Raw genomic sequence first — 19,159 nt, forward strand, 5'->3', positions numbered from 1 at the left:
TCGGAATTCCTATTTGCAAATATGTTTGCTTCCGTTAAGATTTGGATTAAGTCACCCTCATCCTAGATAGTGAGGCAATGCCAAAGTCTGTGCATCTTAAACAGTCTCATCAAAACTTTTAAGTTTTCCGTTTGCAATGAGATTTAAAACGAGCCACACCTCAGGGTGGTGGCCGAAGACAAAATTCGCTAGATATCAACTAGCTTACACAGGATGTCTAGCTCAGTGTATTTTCTTGCCAAAGACGGTAGGAAATGTCTTGATCCCGGCGCCTCTAACTCAAAAAACGATCCAGCTGATTCCAATTTTTATCATAAAATTTCAAAGAGCATACCAATGAAACCTTCTGTAAAATGTTTCAAAACTTCTAAAGCGTATAAGTTCAGAGCCACCCCATACTAAACGAAAGTTAAGATGGCTCCGAACTGACACAACGTATCCTCTTTGATAACTGTTGCAGGATGAATACAGTGGAACCTCGATTTAATGCCAATGGACTGGAGAAATTGGTTCGTTACATCGAGGGTTCGTTATATCGAGGTTCTGTGACATAAATCAGTTTTACTAGCTGTAACTTTGGTCGGGCCGAAATTTAAGTATCGTTCGTTATACCGAGGACTTTCATGTTATATAGAGGTTCGTTAAATCGAGGTTTCACTGTATCTATAGGCTTATTGCTATTGGACAATAAAAGACGAGGGTCGCCAGACTTGTTTGTTAGTTGCCGGTATTGTTGCTATAATTAGCCCTTTGAATCCCAGACCTCATTAGTAATACTCTTTACTAATTAAATAATTTTATTGGATGAACTAACTGAATTCCCTAATTAGTTTTTATTTTTAATTCCTATTACTCATGTACTTCATACCGTATTTTGATGTTTTGGGCAGAAATTCTGTCTCACTCGTGGCAGTCAAAGAGTCAAGATTGTTTTAGAGAGGGCGTAGGTTCGCCAAAAAAAATTACTTGCCTTTGGAAAAATACTTCTAATTGGCTTTTGTTGGTTACAAATTTGTATTAAACCATTTTCGTAGCAGCGATTGAACAAATTTGGTTATTCATTCATCAAAGGAGAAGTTTTAATTGCTCTTTTTAGCTTCCTTTGATTCCAAGGCCCCGTTAAATGCTCTCAGACCGTGACGCTCACAGCAGTCTTTTACAATATGTTCTCGAAATCTCCCCTCTAAAATAGAGGCGGAAAGAAGATTTAACCTGGAAACGAAGTTCGTCTGCAATCAAGTGTGGAAGAACGTTTTTTGTGTGGTGATGTTCTTTTTCTATCTCCTTTTTATTAACCATGAAAGTATACTTTTTGGCTTCAGTTCAGAAGGCGCCGGTCCTTCAAAAGCCAATTAACTAAGTGGACAACCTCGCCAGTTAAGATAAATATTTAGTCTCGTTCACTGGTTTTTACAAAGAGGCCGTTCCGTTGGTATTTTGCTACCCCCCGTCAGATTTTGGTGGGCTTACTTTTAGATAAAACCCCAAGAGACATTTTCTGTATCGTAAGCTAATTAAATAATGAACATATTTCAAATTGAATTTCTCTTTCTGGATTTGTGCTTCTGTTTAAGTCTATAATAGTGTTGAACGCCTTTCGGGAACGAACAGCTGCAAGGAGAGTCTTACTTTTCATGATTTTACCATTTGGTTATTCACAAAGGTCGTTATTACTAGCGAGAGAACAGATCTAAATGTAGAGGCGAATAAATGTTGTAATTATAACTTCTACACCAGCCACCGGTGCAATGAACTGCTAACTATTTGTCTGTCACTTTTAGACGGGGTCGATTGCTATACACTAACACATGGCATAGAGAGCCGTTAGAATTAAGATGGATTAGCATTACAGCAATGCCTAGTCGCTTAGTATAGTGTATCTTTGTTGAATGGCACGTAGTATTGGTAAGTATTTTCACAGGCAAATGGCGTGAAGTATAAAGAAAAGAGGTTACACAAGAAAACTGGCAGAACGCAATAAATAAATACCAACTCGTCTTGTAACACGTGGGTGCGAAAGCTAAAAAGAGAGTGAATTCAGTTTTCGTGGCTTGCTCTCAGTGGTGGGAAAGAGACAAAAACCCGGATATCATTTACCACACTCGTTCATGACCTACTTTGCACAAAGTATTTCAAGACACTTAAAATGATTAATAAGCGGAAATTTTAGAGTAAACAACAAATTAGTGACCAAGGTCAACGAAAAAAACGTTTTTTTATAGTATCAAACTTCTTTGACACTGATGCCTTCGCTTTGAGAAGAACCATCTGTTTTAACTCGTACCCAATTTGATGAATACTTTACCGGGCAGAGTCAAATTAGGACATAAAAAGCATTGTATTGATCTTGTTTGGTTCCACAACTTGGTCCAGAGATAAGAGATCCCTTCGCAAATTCATCAAGCTCACAGAGAAACCAGCCACTGGAATCCTATCAAATATTGGCCTCCAGACTGTTAATGACTCTATTGATAACAACTGAATTACATATAATAAACGAGAATACACAGGAAAAAGTTAGTCTGTTACCTCCCGCAAAATTGTCAGTCTTTGCATGGGGTAGCAAAATGAATATCATAGCCCTCATCAATAGTAAGACATCGATGATTAACGCAGGGGCAATATACCGTTCATCATTGCACGAACCGACATTTGGCTATGGGAGTTTTCTTTCTGAGGACTCGGGATATTGACAGACAGTGTGAGATTCACAACAAATAAGAGCTTCCTTGCCTCCTTCATAACAACACATCGGCACTTCAACTGAAGTTTTAATTAAGTGAGTTTAGATGAACAATGACAAATCCTTGTCTGGAAATGTCATTGCTTTCGGCAGGGGACACTTAGAAAGCGATATGTTTAGTAAATTTTGAACCACTTGAAGCATTTATTGCACAAAAGTAATTAAAAGTCGGTTAGTAACTGCGTTATGAAGCACTCGAGGAGGTGCAAATAGCCTCCAGTTATAAACAGCCCGCAAGCCGAAGCCGCTAACAACAAAGCTTACGAAGCAAATTGGCTGAAAATTAACTCCAGATAGGGAAACCTGTGTAAAGGCTACTGAGAACGCCATTAATCAAACACTGAATTTCAAGGAAACTTTCAAAAGAACGAAGAAAATTGGAAAACGTTTACTGCGCACTTTTTTTTTATCTAAGAATTTTACCATCATAACTGCCGCTCGTGAATTCTTTATTAGCGAAGCATGGGTCATTATAAAGGAGCCAGCCTTTACAGAGTGAGATCTTGGTTAAGCTGCATTCCACAAATTACCAACGCTCACTCTTTAAACCGAGAAAGCTAAGAGTAATTTCGGTGCTTGAAACTTAATTTCTTTTCACGAGACCTCCAGAGGGAGCCGAAGCTCAAAGCGGACCCATGGGTCATAGAATCCTTTGTAAAAAACCGTACCAGATCTTACTCCATTTTAATTTGACGTAGTTATTCTTCACTTTTATTTCATTATCATAACTGATTTAAGAGGAAATATTAGAAAGGTCAGACTATACACCGGCGTTTTCGTTCTGGCCTGGTCCAATTATTTTGCTGATGGGTAAAACAAGTTGCAGTTCTTACTCGAGGTTACATGGCGTTAAACAAGAGACTGAACAAACTGATCAGGAGAAATCTTACACCAGAAATCTTTACACTATCTGGAGTTACACTTTCTTTGGGCAATGGCTTGCATTAAGGAAACTATCTCCGTCTCTTAAATATATTATACATTATTTTAGTTTTAAGCTGAGCTAATGTCATCAGTAACCCTTTTATACATAACGACATAAATCATTTTGAATATTAAGAAGTATACGGCGTAATACGAAGGAAGGAACGACACTTATGACGCGGAAATTGAATTCCTGTCTGATACTATAGAGTATCCGGTCTATTTCGGTTAAAAAATCTTTAATTTTGATCATTTCTTTCCATGAAATTAGCAAACCGTCTGGGAAAATACTGATGTTGGATTTGTCTTCTATGAAAATCCAGCTTTATAAAAAGAAAATGGAGAAACGGTAAAAAACCATTCACTTATCGCTAATTTGATACAAAACTGAGTTCGTTATCCATTGCTATCCCTCTTTTGTTTTTCATTGACCTCTATTTTATTTCGTCGACGTATCATTTATCGTCGACAGTCGTTATGTACACATGTTTCTGTATTTATATTTATCCATCTCGGCAATGCACGTGCAGTTTTTAAATTTGAGATCTGTTCTACGTTGTGGTTTCCTCGGTGAAGAAGCCACGGCTGATGGCAGAACTGGACAGGATCGTATGGTTGATCTTGACCATTTGCTAAGAAATTCGCCTCAGTTGTGTCTTACTACCGAAGCAATCTAACATCAGTTTAGCTTCAGGGGTTCTGGGCATTTGTTACTTCCTCGTCCCTTCCTTCACCGACATCCACATCCATCTACCACCATATCCTGGTAGTTTTTGAGCACCACCTTAGAGTGCTCGTTCACGAAAAGCATACTGATAGGATTTAGTGTCGTAGGCACGCAGCAGGCACGAGGCACAAGGTCCGCGTTTACACTGTTTACAAGGGTCTGTACAATGGCATGATTTGTGGTGTTCAAGTGGTCTGCGATAGGAAAGGGACATTCGCCATTGCAATAAAATGCTGGGTATCCGGGTGGTGCAACGATCCAATCATTCCATCCAACCTCTACAAAGTCAACATATAGAGGTAGCCTTTGACAGTAGGTGCTGTCTTTCGCCAGACGGTTTCCCGTACTCCGTCGACTTCTTCGTTTACGACGGCGATAGACGTGTTGTTTCCCGTCGTGGCTGAACGTGACCAGAAGTGGTTTAGTGTCTTTTGTCGCTCTTTTGTTCGCGCTCATGTGAACATTTGGAGATTCATCAGTGCTGACAAGACGTACCTCAACGCCAAAATTCTCATCGGGATTAAGTGCCCAATGTTGAACTGCAGATTTAATGTCGAAAATTTCTACTCCACGACCAGCCGTTCTCTTTGTGTCTATTAAACGAGTTATAGCCGGATGCCCAGCTGTTTGCGGTAACATGACTTGATGAATGTCCACACGATGCTGTACTACTGGAACAGTTTCGTTAGTGTGGTTCTTTGCGCCTGAAAACGTCAAACGAAGTTCTGCTGCCGTCAAGGTTTCTTGACTGGGAAGGGAGCGTACGTCGAAGAAGAGGTTCCATCCGTTTGAGGCCAATCCTGCCACTGGAACAGGCAGATGGTCACCTTTTGAACAAACAAAAATAAACAGAGTTAACACTTGTTTTCGCATAGGGAACACAGCCGGTGGGAAACACTCGTAACACTGCATTGGTCCTTGATATGTCACGTTTACAAAGGACAGGTTGCCAACCTAAATATTCTATCTCTAGTACCAAATTATGATCCACTCACCATCATGATCAAATGCCCGGATGGTATTGGCAAAGGTCCATTTTCCCTTGTTTCTAAAATTGGTAGAAATCCATTCTGGATCACTGATGTGATTGTGATACAAGTCGAACATATACTGAGGTACTTTGTCTTTTTCTCCTTTTCTCAGTCTGGGGCGAGATTGTAAACCCATCTTTTGCAACATGGCTTGTTCTGCTCCTTTGAATAATTCCGAACGCTGGTTGTCCGCAGAATGACCCAAAGAGAGGGATCGTACTTCTAAGCATATCGTTGCTCCAAAGAGTAAACACCACATCTGAGCGATCAACATCTTTCGTTCCTAGCACGAACTCCTTGAGAGAACAGGAAACGATCTATATGAGTCAATGGCTTAGGCGATTGAATTTTACGTTATCTAAATTTCGTCTTTACATAAGTGTTTCCCAAAGATTACAAGGATTAAGTGGCATTGGATGCTCAAGAATTATGACTTCCCGCATCCGCTCGTAACTTATCTATATACAGCTTTACCACGTAATCTGTCCGATTTCATCGAATAAAGTTACGATTGAAACTCGTCGGGTAGATTTTACCTGAATTAATTAAGTGATATTCTTAACAACAGACGGTTCTCTGCGCACTCGCCCTGTTGTTCCACAGACAAATTCCCACAGATCCCTAATCTCTGAATTCACAACGATTTAAGGTAAAAATCGAAGCACTTATATTGTATCACAGGAAGGCAAATTAAATAACTGCCGTATCACGTTCCAATATTTGCTTTCTTTCCATAAAAAGCCCCACGGCGTATGTTGACCCCCGGAATGAGGATCATAGGGTCACTAGTTGAAGCTGCGAAGTGATTTAACAACACTCAACACCAAGCACGATCCCTTGCTACAACTGTTGTAACCAAATTTATAAACAACACACGCAAAGACAATCGCACTGCCCAGGTGCGCCACAATGTAAAGAATTCATCAAAAACATTCAGTGCCGACACGATCTGTCTTCGGAAGTGGAAATGACAAGATCCTTGACGAATAACACGCCTTGTAATACAACAGAAGTTCGACGCCCGTGTTGGCGAACGTTTTATCTCGCTATATTAAAGCCAGTTTTTCAATGGAGCTTAAGCTTAGTAAACGCGGGTCCCTTGAACGCTCTTCACAGCAGCTATCTGAACTTATAAACAGCAGCCGTTCTAGAACAAAAGGCTATAAGTATAGCTGCTCTGTAGGAGGTCTATTTATACTTTTCAAAACGGAAGTTACCCAATAATTACATAGGCTATTAAAACTGAATTAAATGGATTCTTAAGAGCCGCTAGGGCTATAAAAAGGTGTGAAGTGAGAACCCAATTATTGTCATTCTCACGATAACCAAAAATTTCCGTTTTCTAAACCCCTCTCAAGAGGATAATCAATTCGACCTCGCTGTTGACTGGCGTTAAGCTGTATACGGTACGCCGAAAACAAAACTGGTGACCAAAACTGAGTGGGAACGTTCACTCTGAGGGTATGACCAAGAATAGCTCGTAGTTGAGTTAAAACCCACTCAGACTTATTTTCGTTTCGCTCTTATCACGTAATCGTTTAGATCAAGATTAATTCCTTGAAGCAAGTATCATTACTGTAAAATTAACAGCTTTTGTAGTAATTAATAAGTGCATAGTGACAAGATACTTGTTTTGGAAAGCTATTTACACGAAGCTTTGTTTGCAAGTAAAAGCTTCTTTCACAGCGTTGTCACTTTACTGTCGTTTTCTGACAGTTTCAATGGCAAAGAGGGGATCGTTCGACAGATGAAACAAACTACCTGTGACAGCTTTTAAAACAATATCTGTTCAAAGACAATCAGAGGCTCTAACGCAATATACTTCTCTCTTAAATTCTTAAATCTTATGCTCACGATACAATATAGAGGTGATATAAATACAGCATCAGGCAGATACAATGAGACAATTATTGAGTTCGTTAACGATACACGGAATCAAATGCGTTTACAAACTGCCGTGAAGATGTCCTCAAGAAGTTATCTAGCTTATAAATGGTGGTCAAATCTCTAAAAGGCTCTGTTCAAGAGCCAAACTGCAAGTACCAAGCGGTGAATGTTGTGCACATAGATACTCCTCAACTGAGCCCTTCAGAAGTGGAACAAAATTAAATCTGATCCATTTAGTCGGCCGCACGGCGTGGCAATAGATTCAAATGACGGTAATTAACCTGAAGACTTCACTGATCTCAAACGATTGCTGAAAACCGCATGGAGGGTACACCTGTATATACTCGAAAGTGACGTGTGGTCACCAGTCAAAGTTTATACAATTTGAGCGAGGCCTTTGGCCGGAATTCTTTACACGTGTTTATCTATCTACGGTGCCTACATCATTCCTTAAGCTTGAAAATCCAAACAGTCAGAGTGAATAATACTTACGAAAATCTGTAATAAAAGTAAAGATAAATCGAAGGAATATCTTTCTATGTCATATTATTGTCGTAATCTATATACTTTGCTACGAAATTTCTGCCCTTCAGTCTGATGATAGAATTACGGAGTATTAGTAACATCCAAATACTTTACATTTTCGGTGGAAGTCGGACAACAAAGCACCGAAGAAAAACGTGAAAGTGCCGAGCCGATCTATGCGATTGATAATGGTGCACCATGCTGAAGAATTTGATGCCGAAAGATTTCCGAAACTGCCCCCCTCAAAACTACAAATTCTTCGTGCTTCTGTAGCGTTGGTGATAAAATGCGGAGGAAGCTTCTATAAAATTGCAACCTGACTTATCTTTTCGCCAGTTTTCGAGGACAAAAAGATCTGATTAGAAGTGTCTTCCTCGCAGACTGGTAAACTGGTCTTACTTCAGTCTTTGTGCTAACATGACTAAAATGATCTAAAGGAACATTTGTCTCATCTATGAGACTTCAACTCCAAAAACTATACTTGAAATTCTTGAAATAAATGCTAATTTATACATCTAAGGAAATTGAAAAGACCAAAATAACCAAGGAATCCACTCTCGTTTTGATTACGCGAGCGTTAGACCAAGGAATTGGGAGCCAGGATTTTCAGCTCAACTTTAAAAACGCGGCCCACGTACAAAAGTTGTCTTAGCACATGTACGTGCTGGGAGTCTTGTCAGTATCATGATCCTAGCTGCTACAGTTTAGTCCACCCACACAAAGACGCCAGAAAACAAATGCTTACAAGAAACGTTTCTTGCATTATGTTGAGTTCAGTACACACTATGTGATAATGACATTTCTGTCGTAAAATGCCGTCAAAGCCACGCGAAATTATTTCAACTGCGCTATCTTAGCTTGGCTCGAGAAAGAATGACCTTGCCGGATCAAGAAACTTCCTTTTGCCTTTAATAACCTCGCAGCATCGGAATCTCGTACAGATTGTGACCTAAGAACAGCGTTGAAGAAAATTCAGGTGTCTAATCTTACCGTAAACTGGGTAATTGGGCTGCCCAAACAACACGGCGACTCAACTTCCAAGCCTAGTTAACTTTGTCTTCCAGATTGATTTGGAACAAAGCAACTAATTTACAATTATTCGACAACACAAACACGCTGGGGGCCGAAAAGATCTGTCAGGTGAACTTAGGCAAACAATTGCATTCAACGTACAAAAGTATTCTTTACACATGCAACACACAGACGGATCGTTTAATTAAAGGCTGCAGGATTGTCATTTGCCGTCAGGAGGGGTCAGGAATCATGACATTCAAAGTTTGCCATTAACACGCATTTATTATATTTCCTGTTTCAGGCTCGAGAGTTCTTGTGAAAACTATTTTTTAACAACAACGGTGATTGGTCTTTTAGCAAATCTGAACACGTTAGCAAAATTTGAAACCGATAGTTCTTAACAACTTCACTATAAAGATCTATGAACTGAAAGACTTTTACCTCTTCAAAGTAATGAGTAGCGTTTTGATCGCACTACCAAGGAATCAGACACGGTAATTTCTCAAGGGAACACCAAAATTGAATGAATAAAAAGCATAGAATTACTTAGGCAAGGGTTCGCCAGCTGTATTAGTAGCAGCTAGAGTATCTAGGTAAAGAAACATCTTTGGAAAGAAAGGTGAGAGAGGTTCCCAGAAACTCAAGGTATCTGCCAAAGATCTTCACAGAACCCGTCCCTTTGTTTTTCACATTTAATACAGGAATTAGCTTATAATTACACATTGTTTAGCCGTAGGTCTGCACAAGCCCCCACGAAGGTCTTATCCTCTGGGAATTACTCGTGAACTAATCACAGGCCTCTCTCGAAACGAGCCTGATTCAACACCAAGGAGAAAAGAAATGGCAATACACAATGCCTTTGCATAGTTAAAGTGAAAAAAAAAATACAGCATAAACAAAAGAATGAAAGACAATATACTTTCAAAACAACAGGGGAAACCCGCAATAAATTCCACATCTTACTTTCAGAAAGCGAAAACCTCTAATTATACAAAACTTGTGGATGCAACATTTATGTTTCCTCTCGTAAACTTGCCGAACTACGAGGCTTGAATATCGATAACAGCACCGTGTTACAATATAACCTGAAGGTATAATTTATGCCAACGTACATCAAGAGATGTTATGCAATTCACTGCTTATATCTCTTTCAAAATAATACTAATAGTTCTCCATGATCTTGACCCCTCTTTGACAAAATCAGTTCCCCAACACACGTGATGATCGAAGGTCATGTTTCAGCACGTCAGAGGAAAATAAATAAGTCTTAATTGGTAGACCATGGCCGCATAAGAAAATGTCTTCCAGGGGTTTTCTAAAATGAGATAATTTGGTTTCATCAACTGCATGAGTTGTTAATGTAAATTAGCCTTACTAATGAGCTTCTAAAGCTTACGTTTCGAGCGTTAGCCCTTCGTCAGAGCGAGTTTCAGTTCTAAATGAGTTTTGCACAGGTAGTTTTTTTCGGTTTTCCGATTTGTTAGTGATCAAAATCTTGCAGTAATAACGCGAAGCAGTGAAAGTTTCATTGATTTTTTTTTTATTCCACGGGTCGCTAAAGATGTTAGAGTAAGCAATGCAAATCCAGAAGTAATTACATTTGTCAATGTTTTCAACTAAAATAGAGTCACCAGTTGGAGCGTACTGTCAATGTTCGGCAAATAACGTTACGAATGTTTACAGCTTTTGGCTCTCTTTTACATGAATGCACGAAACGATCGTTATCCACAAAGACGGAGAAAGCTTGAAATACAGATCAGATAAAAATTGATCCGCTTCATTCATTGGTCGAAATCGTGTTGATTTTATGAGCCCTTTCAAGAGAAAACGTGCCACCTCTCGAGCTGATATCATTCGATATTTCCTCTTCTTTGGCAGGGGCATTTTTTTTCCCTACGCGCCCACTTTTGCCATTGTATCAGTTTAATGAAGTTTATTTTACTCTTCACATTGGCTGACAATTTGAAATTAAATTTGCCCATTGGTCACACGTTTGTTTCCTTTTTTTCTTGACGGCAAGTCAGAGAATCAAACACGTTGAAGAGCACTGGATGTATTCTCTGCGCAACGCATGAGCTACGTTTGTCCGGCCACTTAACGTTTTAGTTCCAGGTGAAAGCACATAACTAAAGAATTATTCTTTCAGCTCTATCACTCCATGATTCAACTTACTCCTGAAGAAATAAACTAATTGCATTTATCCTAGGAAGCTTCGTGTGGGGGCAGAGTTGGAAAATTTTTGCCCGTATGTTTTTTTCAAAGATAGGAAAAATCAGTTCAACGCAAAGATTGTTTGTAGTTGATGGGGCTAAGAGTAAATAAGGGAAAACTGTATCTTTAACATCTTAATGTCGTCATTTTTCCTACTTAGGAAACATATCGGCTGGATAGGCGGTCAGGCCAAAACACATCTATTGTTATCTAGTTTACATACTCTACAATTTTGTACAAGTTAGAGGAAAGGTTGCTCAAATCAAGAAACAGTTTTAAAGTAAATGCTTTTTAGTGGTCCACAATTAAAATTACGATTCAGATTTTCACCAATAAACTGCAGGTGGCGAAATTACGCAACTGCCAGTTGAAATATATGGACTGAGATGAATTTAAAGGACGAAAACCGTGAAGAAAACTTTATGTTGCAACTGAAACTCACCTCTGTACTGAATTATGTATTTGATAGAAACTGCTGCTACTGTCAGAGACTCGCTGAAGAGATGTACTGTCTGCGTATCTGCAAAGATGTACTGACCAGACTTCATACCGAGTGCGAAACACGGCTTTCACTAAAGCGCTTTATTTCAATGCCGATTAACCCCCCAAATAGAATGTCCAGCAATTGCAGTTTACAATGTCAACGTCGATATCAAGCGCCCTGTCACTAGGCACTTTGACAAGCATTGTGTCAGGGAATCTAACTGAAAAGCTATAAACGCCAGCTACCAATGAGATTCTCTCAACAGTCTACAGTCACTCGAACCATTTGACCGAATGTGACTGCGACCCAATATTACTGCATGCTTTTCCCACGTTTGCTAGCAAGCGCATTATTTGAAAGAATTTGGATTTAGTCTAAGTTGATGGAAAATGTCATGAATTTGATCACGGCGGTCACTCCTCCGCATCCAAAATCACTGCAGCTAAACTAAAAATCACGGAAAGAAGGATCCTCCAAGTCCTTTTTAAGTGCGAATTCGTTTGCTCTCGAGATTTTATAATCATTGTTTTCTTTAATTTTGAAAAACCGTGTGGTCGAAAGCTTCTCTTTCAGCAAGGAACATGTTTCGTGAAGGTGTGGCTCGAGTCAAGTTCGAAGAAAGCTAATCCTACTAACACTGCCGTTAGGAGATATTGTATAAAAAATGTAACAAATCTGAGAGGAAATAAGTAGCAATCTCAAGGACTTTTGAGACGAAAATAGATTTGTGGTCAGAAACTCGAATTTTATAAACAATTGCGGTTTTAATTTGGAGTAGTAAGAATTTTCACTTAACTGACAACTGAGATAAGACTGGTGAGTGGAGTGAATTCACCGAAATACATGTATCGCAAGTCCGGTATAACTTTTAATTAAGGGTGAAAAAAAAATTATGTTTGCAGCTTAAAGAAAAAGAATCTTTATCAACTAAAAAAAAAAAAAACGATTCAGAAAAACAGCCCGAACCAAGCTTGATTATAACTCTACTGAGTTCAACTCGCATCAAGTTAGTTCGTGTCACGAAAAGACCACTAAACAAGTACCTGCGAGGGCCTTAGGTTTGGATGCTTCATTTTCTTTATTGGCCCAAAAGAAATGAAAACATTTGGAATTAATGGGCGATATAAAATACATTAAACAACATTACAGCCCAAGGGATTGTTATCATGATATATTTTCATGCCTAGTGGGGGCAAGTGGAAAAGATTCAATATTTTGAATATTGAATGAAAATGCGAAAACATCTCAATTAGGAGCATAAAATAAACCCTTAGGGATATTGGATGCATTTAAGTAATAATACCCCACACAAACGTGAGGGACGTTAGAGCGTTTAAAAAACCCAGGAGGGATGCTGGCGACGATAAAATTTGAACTTGCAGCGTCTTTGTTACATTTCGTAACAATCAGTAAGAAATGACTTTTTTTTAGTGAGGCGAAAATTTGCGTCAAAAATTTCTGACAGGTCAGACTTGAAGGAAAATGTTTGGTTGGGTGGTTGGTGGATTAAAAAAAAGCCTTATTTGTAGCTAGTATTGGATGCATTCAAGTAATAGTTCTTCTTCGAAACGTGAGGAATGAATAAGCTTTTTCGCACGTGAGATGTCAATGAGATCGTATTCGAAACCCTTCTTGAATCATATGACAATTTTGCAGTGTGCCTGTAATTATATTTGGCATTTTATGTCGCCAGAAGATCGGTTAACCATTTTTTTTTTCTTAGTAGTATTGGATGTATTCAAGTCAGTGGTAATACTCCGGAAAAACGTGAGGTGATACAAATTTCAAAATGGAGCCTTAGAACAAAGTGGAAGGGCCGCGTGGCCGAATCTATCAAAGGCGAAATTCGATTGTGAATATCGTTGACGTCGATCAAGTTTTTCGTCATAGGCGTTTAAAATCACCTGATGTGTTGCCAACTTATGGTAGAAGGAACCGAGACTTGGTCACGCGCACTTCCCCGGGCTTGAAGAACTTTGCACGTTTTTACTCAGTTTTTGCCTGGCCCCTTGCCGTCTTTAATTCGTTTTAATTGGTTACAGGGAGTGATTTGGTTGTGGTCTAATCAGACGTTACTGCATAGCCTCTAGAGGGATGTAAAACGATGAAAGATGGATGCGAGTGTATGGTGACAAAGTTAATGATCATAAAAGTTGATTTCCGAAAGCCTTAACAAAAAAGGGCAATTTTCAACTTTTTGTTGAAATTACTTCACGCTTTACAGAGAAAAATATTTTTGCTCCGCGAATCTTCGCTTGAACAAAGTGATTAAAAAAAGACGAAAAAAAGTTCATGGTTTCCTTCTATCCTTCAGAAAATCAGAAGCAACTATTTCTACACATTTCATACGTGGAGTTTGCTTTAACGAGGAACAAGCGCTGCTCTCATCTTCTTCTTTCCTCGTGTGTTCAATACCTTTAAATTGAATGACAGAGAACATCCGGGAGAGCATTGGCTTTGCTTTAATCCACTCTGTGATTGACTTAGAAAAACCGCGACTCCCTCTCAACCAGTCAGATGACTAAGGCAGCTCGTGTGTTTTCCTGTGTTTCCCGCGCTTTAGGCTTTGCCTACCCCTCTTATATTGGCCCCGTACTGTCTTCCATTGAAAAGTTTGCTTTTGTTTTCATAGGGGCGAATGAAACAAAATTTTCTCCATCTGACTGCTAAGTATTCAGGGAAATTTAGGTAGAAATATGTCTTTATAAATTTGAAAAATTCTCCGCCACGCTTCCTTAGCCAGCCGTCAAAAACTTCATTATTTTGACAAGGCCTGAGGACGAGTGAGTCATGATGACATCATTCTGATGACATCATCACGATGATAATTTATCAGTGAGAATAAGTGGTTCGAAAGTATCCTATAAAAATGCTCACAAGAGGAGAACGATATTCAATAACAAACAGAATTCCTTTAAAATACAGTCATCATTCGTGAAAAAAAAGTTGGAGTGATTTAAGTGGTATCCGCTGCAGTTGACTGGAAATAAACAAAAAAAATTGAGTTTCAGCCGACCGCAAATTAAATGCAGAATCTTCGGGCTCGAGAGAACAATACATAGACCTCTAGATCTTTACGAAAAATGTAAAACAACACTTAAGGTGAAATTTTTTAGCATTTTTTGTTCGAGTATCAGGCCGGCGAAAAACGTAGTAAATGTGGGATAACCTTGCTGTTAGCTGACCACAAGCATGGCAAGTTAACTTATCTCAACTGTACGAGCCATTTGAACTGACCGTAAAATGAGACGGGTAGTTGCTTATCAACCGGATTCCTCAGAGTTTAGCTATTCTTGATCGGATTTTTGTCTGTCACTTGCAAAAGATTTCATTCTTTTTGTTTTAAATGACAGAAGTCATCGCTGCTGCAGAAACGCCGTAGCATTGCAATTCTTCTTGGACTCAGTTGTCAGTCAGTACGAGTTAAGTTTCTAGCGCCGACCCAGTTGAACGTAGGCAAAAAGCCAATGAAGCGCCTTGACTGAGTCAGGTTTAAGGCTTAAAAAATTACCAAACCCCCTATTTTACAAATGTATTTTTACAACTATTTCACTCTTTCAAAAGAGTTCATCTATCAAGATTTTAAGCCATCGGAAAATTTCAGCGAAAAAAATTTAACTTCAACTTATTGGTAAAGTTATGTTTTGATGGCGCTTTAACAAACATTCAAGACCAATTAAATGAGCATTTCAGTTTAATTCGACTCAATGCACAAAGTACCTCACTTTGGCGTGGGTGAAATACTTCGCTCCCAAACCGCAAGGAATTTATTAAGCTTGCTATATTTCCCTCTCCGATTAAAGCTGGTTGAAACGAATCATTCCAAAACTGAGAGGCCCTTATGAACGTCTTTTGCAAAGAAAGAAAGATTTGCAATTTTCGTGAAATTTGGATCGTTGTCTGAGAGGATGCTGACTCAAAATTTTTTCAATCGAGCAAAATTACACTTATGTTTGTTTCACGGATGCTTAACAAATCGTTTCTCTCACCAACTGTGTACAAATACCTATTACACTTCTCAACCTGTCAAAATCGCAGTAGACATCGTTTCCGCTCAACATGAAATTCTTGAGAACTGCCACGAAATCCCGGACTTGGGATTAGCATAAAAACATGCAAACATTTCAGGGATTTGTTTGATAAGGTGAGGTGAACACCCCTTGTTTGCTTTCATCATCGCGTCCGAAGAGAGAGATCGAGGGATAAACTGTAATAACCAAAGCAAACATCACGAGATAGTATCAGTTTCGTAGGCTGTAGTTACTGGGAAAAGACCGTTGTGGAAAGAATGCAAGTGAAGTTATGAGCGATTTTTCTCTTTAAATTTGTGAAAACTGTGACAAGTTACTTATTTAAGTGGCCATACCTTCGAATGACGATGCTGAAAACTGCGTCGGTCACGAGAAACGCTCTGGGAAAAGAATAACTCTCTAATGGACCTTACAAGTGAAGACTCATTAGCGAGAATTATCGCATCATCTGTCAGATAAGTGTTTATCAGCAATTTCAGATTTGAGAGTTTGAGTTAAAAGGCGAACATGCCCAAGGTGTTTGGTTACACATTCGAACTGTGCCTTCTCAGACCAAGTTCTTGAGTAGCCCTCTGTCTTCTTTGAAGCCTATTGAAGCAAGTCGACCCCGAGCTATTGACCCAAGACTATTCCACAGAAATGCTCCTGGATGACGTTGTTCTCAACTTGTAGCGTTTGAGTTTGTCATGGCATCAGTGATCACTCTCTTAATTTGGAGCCTTCAACACTTTTGCACCACTGTCACGAATATTAGATTGTTCACGGAGCAATCGAAGCCTTCAGGAAGATATTCCATACGAATGTGAGGTTGAATTACGGAAATTCCACCGTGAATACATTGATAAAACAGGAAAAAATACATCCACTCCCGCATTGTAGTTCTTTTGTGCTGACCAATCGACAGACATGCATTACTTCAACAAAATACTTGCAGGAGGAAAAACCACCCTTCGTCATCAAAGAGATATAAATTTCAAAGTTATATGGCTAGATCACCCAAGCATTCAACTGACCTTCGAGTAGAGTCTTGGCTGTAATAATGTAAAAGCAAGCCAAAAGTGTATTTTCCGTATGAATCCTATATAGATTCTCGTTCTCCTTCGTCACTGCAGGCCAAAATATGACACAAAGGTACATCTGGATAGTAATGATATCAACCTTTATTGGCCAGCAGTTTGTTTCAATTACCAAACTTCCCGGGATTAGCTACAATAAACAGATTAGATTGTGGCTAGCCGTCATCAATGAACGTTACTGTGAGATGATACAAAAACTGACGTTCGTAATTGGAAACAAAGTTATTCTGGGGCAGTAAATAATTGTGCATGTGATAAATTTCCTGCCATTACTTCGATCTGACGGAGGGAAATAAGTTTGACACCAAATCGATGTCACGTCATGTGGGAAACGGTTCCAAATTATGACCCAAAATGGGCAGATCGGCCCCTCGCCTTCTCGCTATTCATCTCAATGGTTAAATATTAATGGTTTCTTGTTTTGAGTCCCTTTCATAGCGACAGAGATTACCAATAGGCAGAATGCGTGCTGCAGATGAATGCAACGAACAATAAGACAATGAGAATTTGTGGCAAGGCTATATCTAAGTGGACAACCAATTTGTTAATTACTTGCACCGGAAAAACGTCGCTCAATCTGAGACATAATCATTTCTGAACACGTCTGCTCGACGCCAAGTGTGATGCATTGTTTATAAGGTACAACCAGGTGCTCGCATGCGCGAATATTGAAATTCTCGAGATCATATTAGATTTCAAAGCGTTTCATTTTTGTTACAGGTAATCGTTGGTATTCCACCCCCTTATGAGCAGATCAAACCGCTGACAAATAATTTACAAACAGGACATGAAAGTTTCTGAATCATGCTGAAACGACAATATTGTTTGGCACTTGAATACTTCAAAGCGTCATTTCTCTAGCGTTGTTTTGAGTGACGTTCCCTAGGAGATAATAGCACATTCCTAGCAAGTCTTTGGAAGCAAGAAATGTTCAAAACAATCTTACTAGTAGTAACGTAAATTGCTTAAAAGTCGTTGTACTGTTACACCTTCTTGCATACTGGTCCATATTGAAATTCCTCCGTCATCATTGGCAATGAAAGTTGGAGGTGATAAGACTGTGGTGTCAGTTGTAAATACTTAGAACTTGCGTGCTAGAGTGCTATTCATTATCATAGTTTTCGCTATGCAATGTTATGTAACGCTACTTAACTTTTGGTTGTTCTCAGTTTGGTATACTCTTGTGTATGTTTGATAGATTAGTTTAATTCGTCGCTCTCAACTTCTCTCTTTCTTTTTTCCAACTCAAAAAACATGTGGGATAATATTCACATTGCCAAATCGTCTTTACGTTTAGAGGTATTTCACCCTAACTTGAGTAAATGGAACTATCTGGGTCACTCTCTTTGTGGATTGTTGACTCTTTTTCGATCTATCCACTATATTAAGCATTGTCAGAAAGGCAACGAATATAAAATCTTAGCAACCATGGACCGCTTTTTTACCTGATGAATGAAGAATTTGTCAAGTCTATTCACCCAAAATGTGGCCTGGCATGCGACCGTGTACGTGCTAACATAGTGCGGAGAGAAGTAACCTACAAGTGTTATGTTAATATAACTTCATGACAGATCGTCTCGCTCCAGTAAGCGTTAAAAAGCCTCCGCGCTAATATACTGGATTCCTTCTGTCAGGAGCTACGTCCTTGGAGGGCATGTTACTGGTTCCTCTTTTCTTCTTTGTCGCTGTGGCTACCTTGCTTCTCCATTTTGTTTCGTCCAGGTCGGTCTTACCACGTCTTCATTTATGTTCTCGCTTACTCTCTGTGGTTCCTATTCCAAACTGTCGCAGCCCTTTTTTTCTTTCCTCCACAAGATGTGATCATTCAATTTTCACTTTCTTCTATAAAACTTCACAAACTATCGGTCACTTGGCTGTCAAAACCCGTTCTTGATGTTGTCTACCGTCTAGAATAAACTCCCGAAGCACTGTTGCTAAAAGGAGTCCAGCCTCAGACTGCTCAAGCTGTTATGGCATAGTAGTGAATCTTCCTCAGGGCTTTCGCTATACAATAAGTGATTTGGAATATCATTTTTGACGTTGCATTAGCAGTAACTTCTGAAGCGTCAATAATATTGTGGACTTTGAAGATCCCCACAGTCTTATGAATAGCCTACTGACTAACTTTTGCAATCTTTTAATGGATTTGAAATTGACTTTTGTTAAAGGAACCTGGAATGTAACTTGATTCTTAGCGAAATGGGAGCAGAGGGTAAGGATTGGTGTCTTTCGATTCTATTCCTTTGCCATCAAGTTCATATGGACTTGGTTGGATCTGTGGCTATTGTCGATGCATTCTAAGTGCACAACAGATGCACAAGAGCCCAATGCTCTTTAGTGGTAGAGAAGCGTCAGACTTGATTCTGAAACTTCTCGTGTAGTAATTTGTGGTTGGATCTGTGGCTGTTGTCCACGCATTCTAAGTGCACAACTCGGATGCACTAAATCCCAATGCCCTTCAGTGTTCTAAAAGCGCCAGGCTTTGAAAGTGCTTAGACAGAGCTGA

General features: G+C 39.2%; 1 protein-coding gene across 7 annotated transcripts in view; it reads right to left on the reverse strand.

Annotated features, from left to right (window-relative positions):
• Positions 1 to 3,425: 3,425 nt before the first annotated feature.
• The window catches only part of LOC111323223 (bone morphogenetic protein 2-A), a 31,446-nt gene continuing 15,712 nt past the window's right edge, over positions 3,426 to 19,159 (reverse strand). For 3 of the 7 annotated variants that reach the window (XM_088763492.1, XM_022926539.2, XM_022926540.2), the window contains 2 exons: positions 5,390 to 5,721; positions 3,426 to 5,221 (listed from right to left, as the gene is read on the reverse strand). In XM_088763492.1, the coding sequence (XP_088619618.1) occupies positions 4,398 to 5,221; positions 5,390 to 5,699 (1,134 nt within the window). In that variant the 5' untranslated portion in view covers positions 5,700 to 5,721 and the 3' untranslated portion in view covers positions 3,426 to 4,397. Of the gene's footprint in view, positions 5,222 to 5,389; positions 5,722 to 5,961; positions 6,561 to 8,827; positions 8,971 to 11,504; positions 11,686 to 15,912; positions 17,438 to 19,159 lie in introns of those variants that run through there. The other 4 variants (XM_022926538.2, XM_022926535.2, XM_022926537.2 and 1 more) reach the window with 4 other exon arrangements.

Source organism: Stylophora pistillata, chromosome 6 (assembly GCF_964205215.1).
Source record: "Stylophora pistillata chromosome 6, jaStyPist1.2, whole genome shotgun sequence".
In the NCBI taxonomy this organism is placed as follows: Eukaryota; Metazoa; Cnidaria; class Anthozoa; order Scleractinia; family Pocilloporidae; genus Stylophora; species Stylophora pistillata.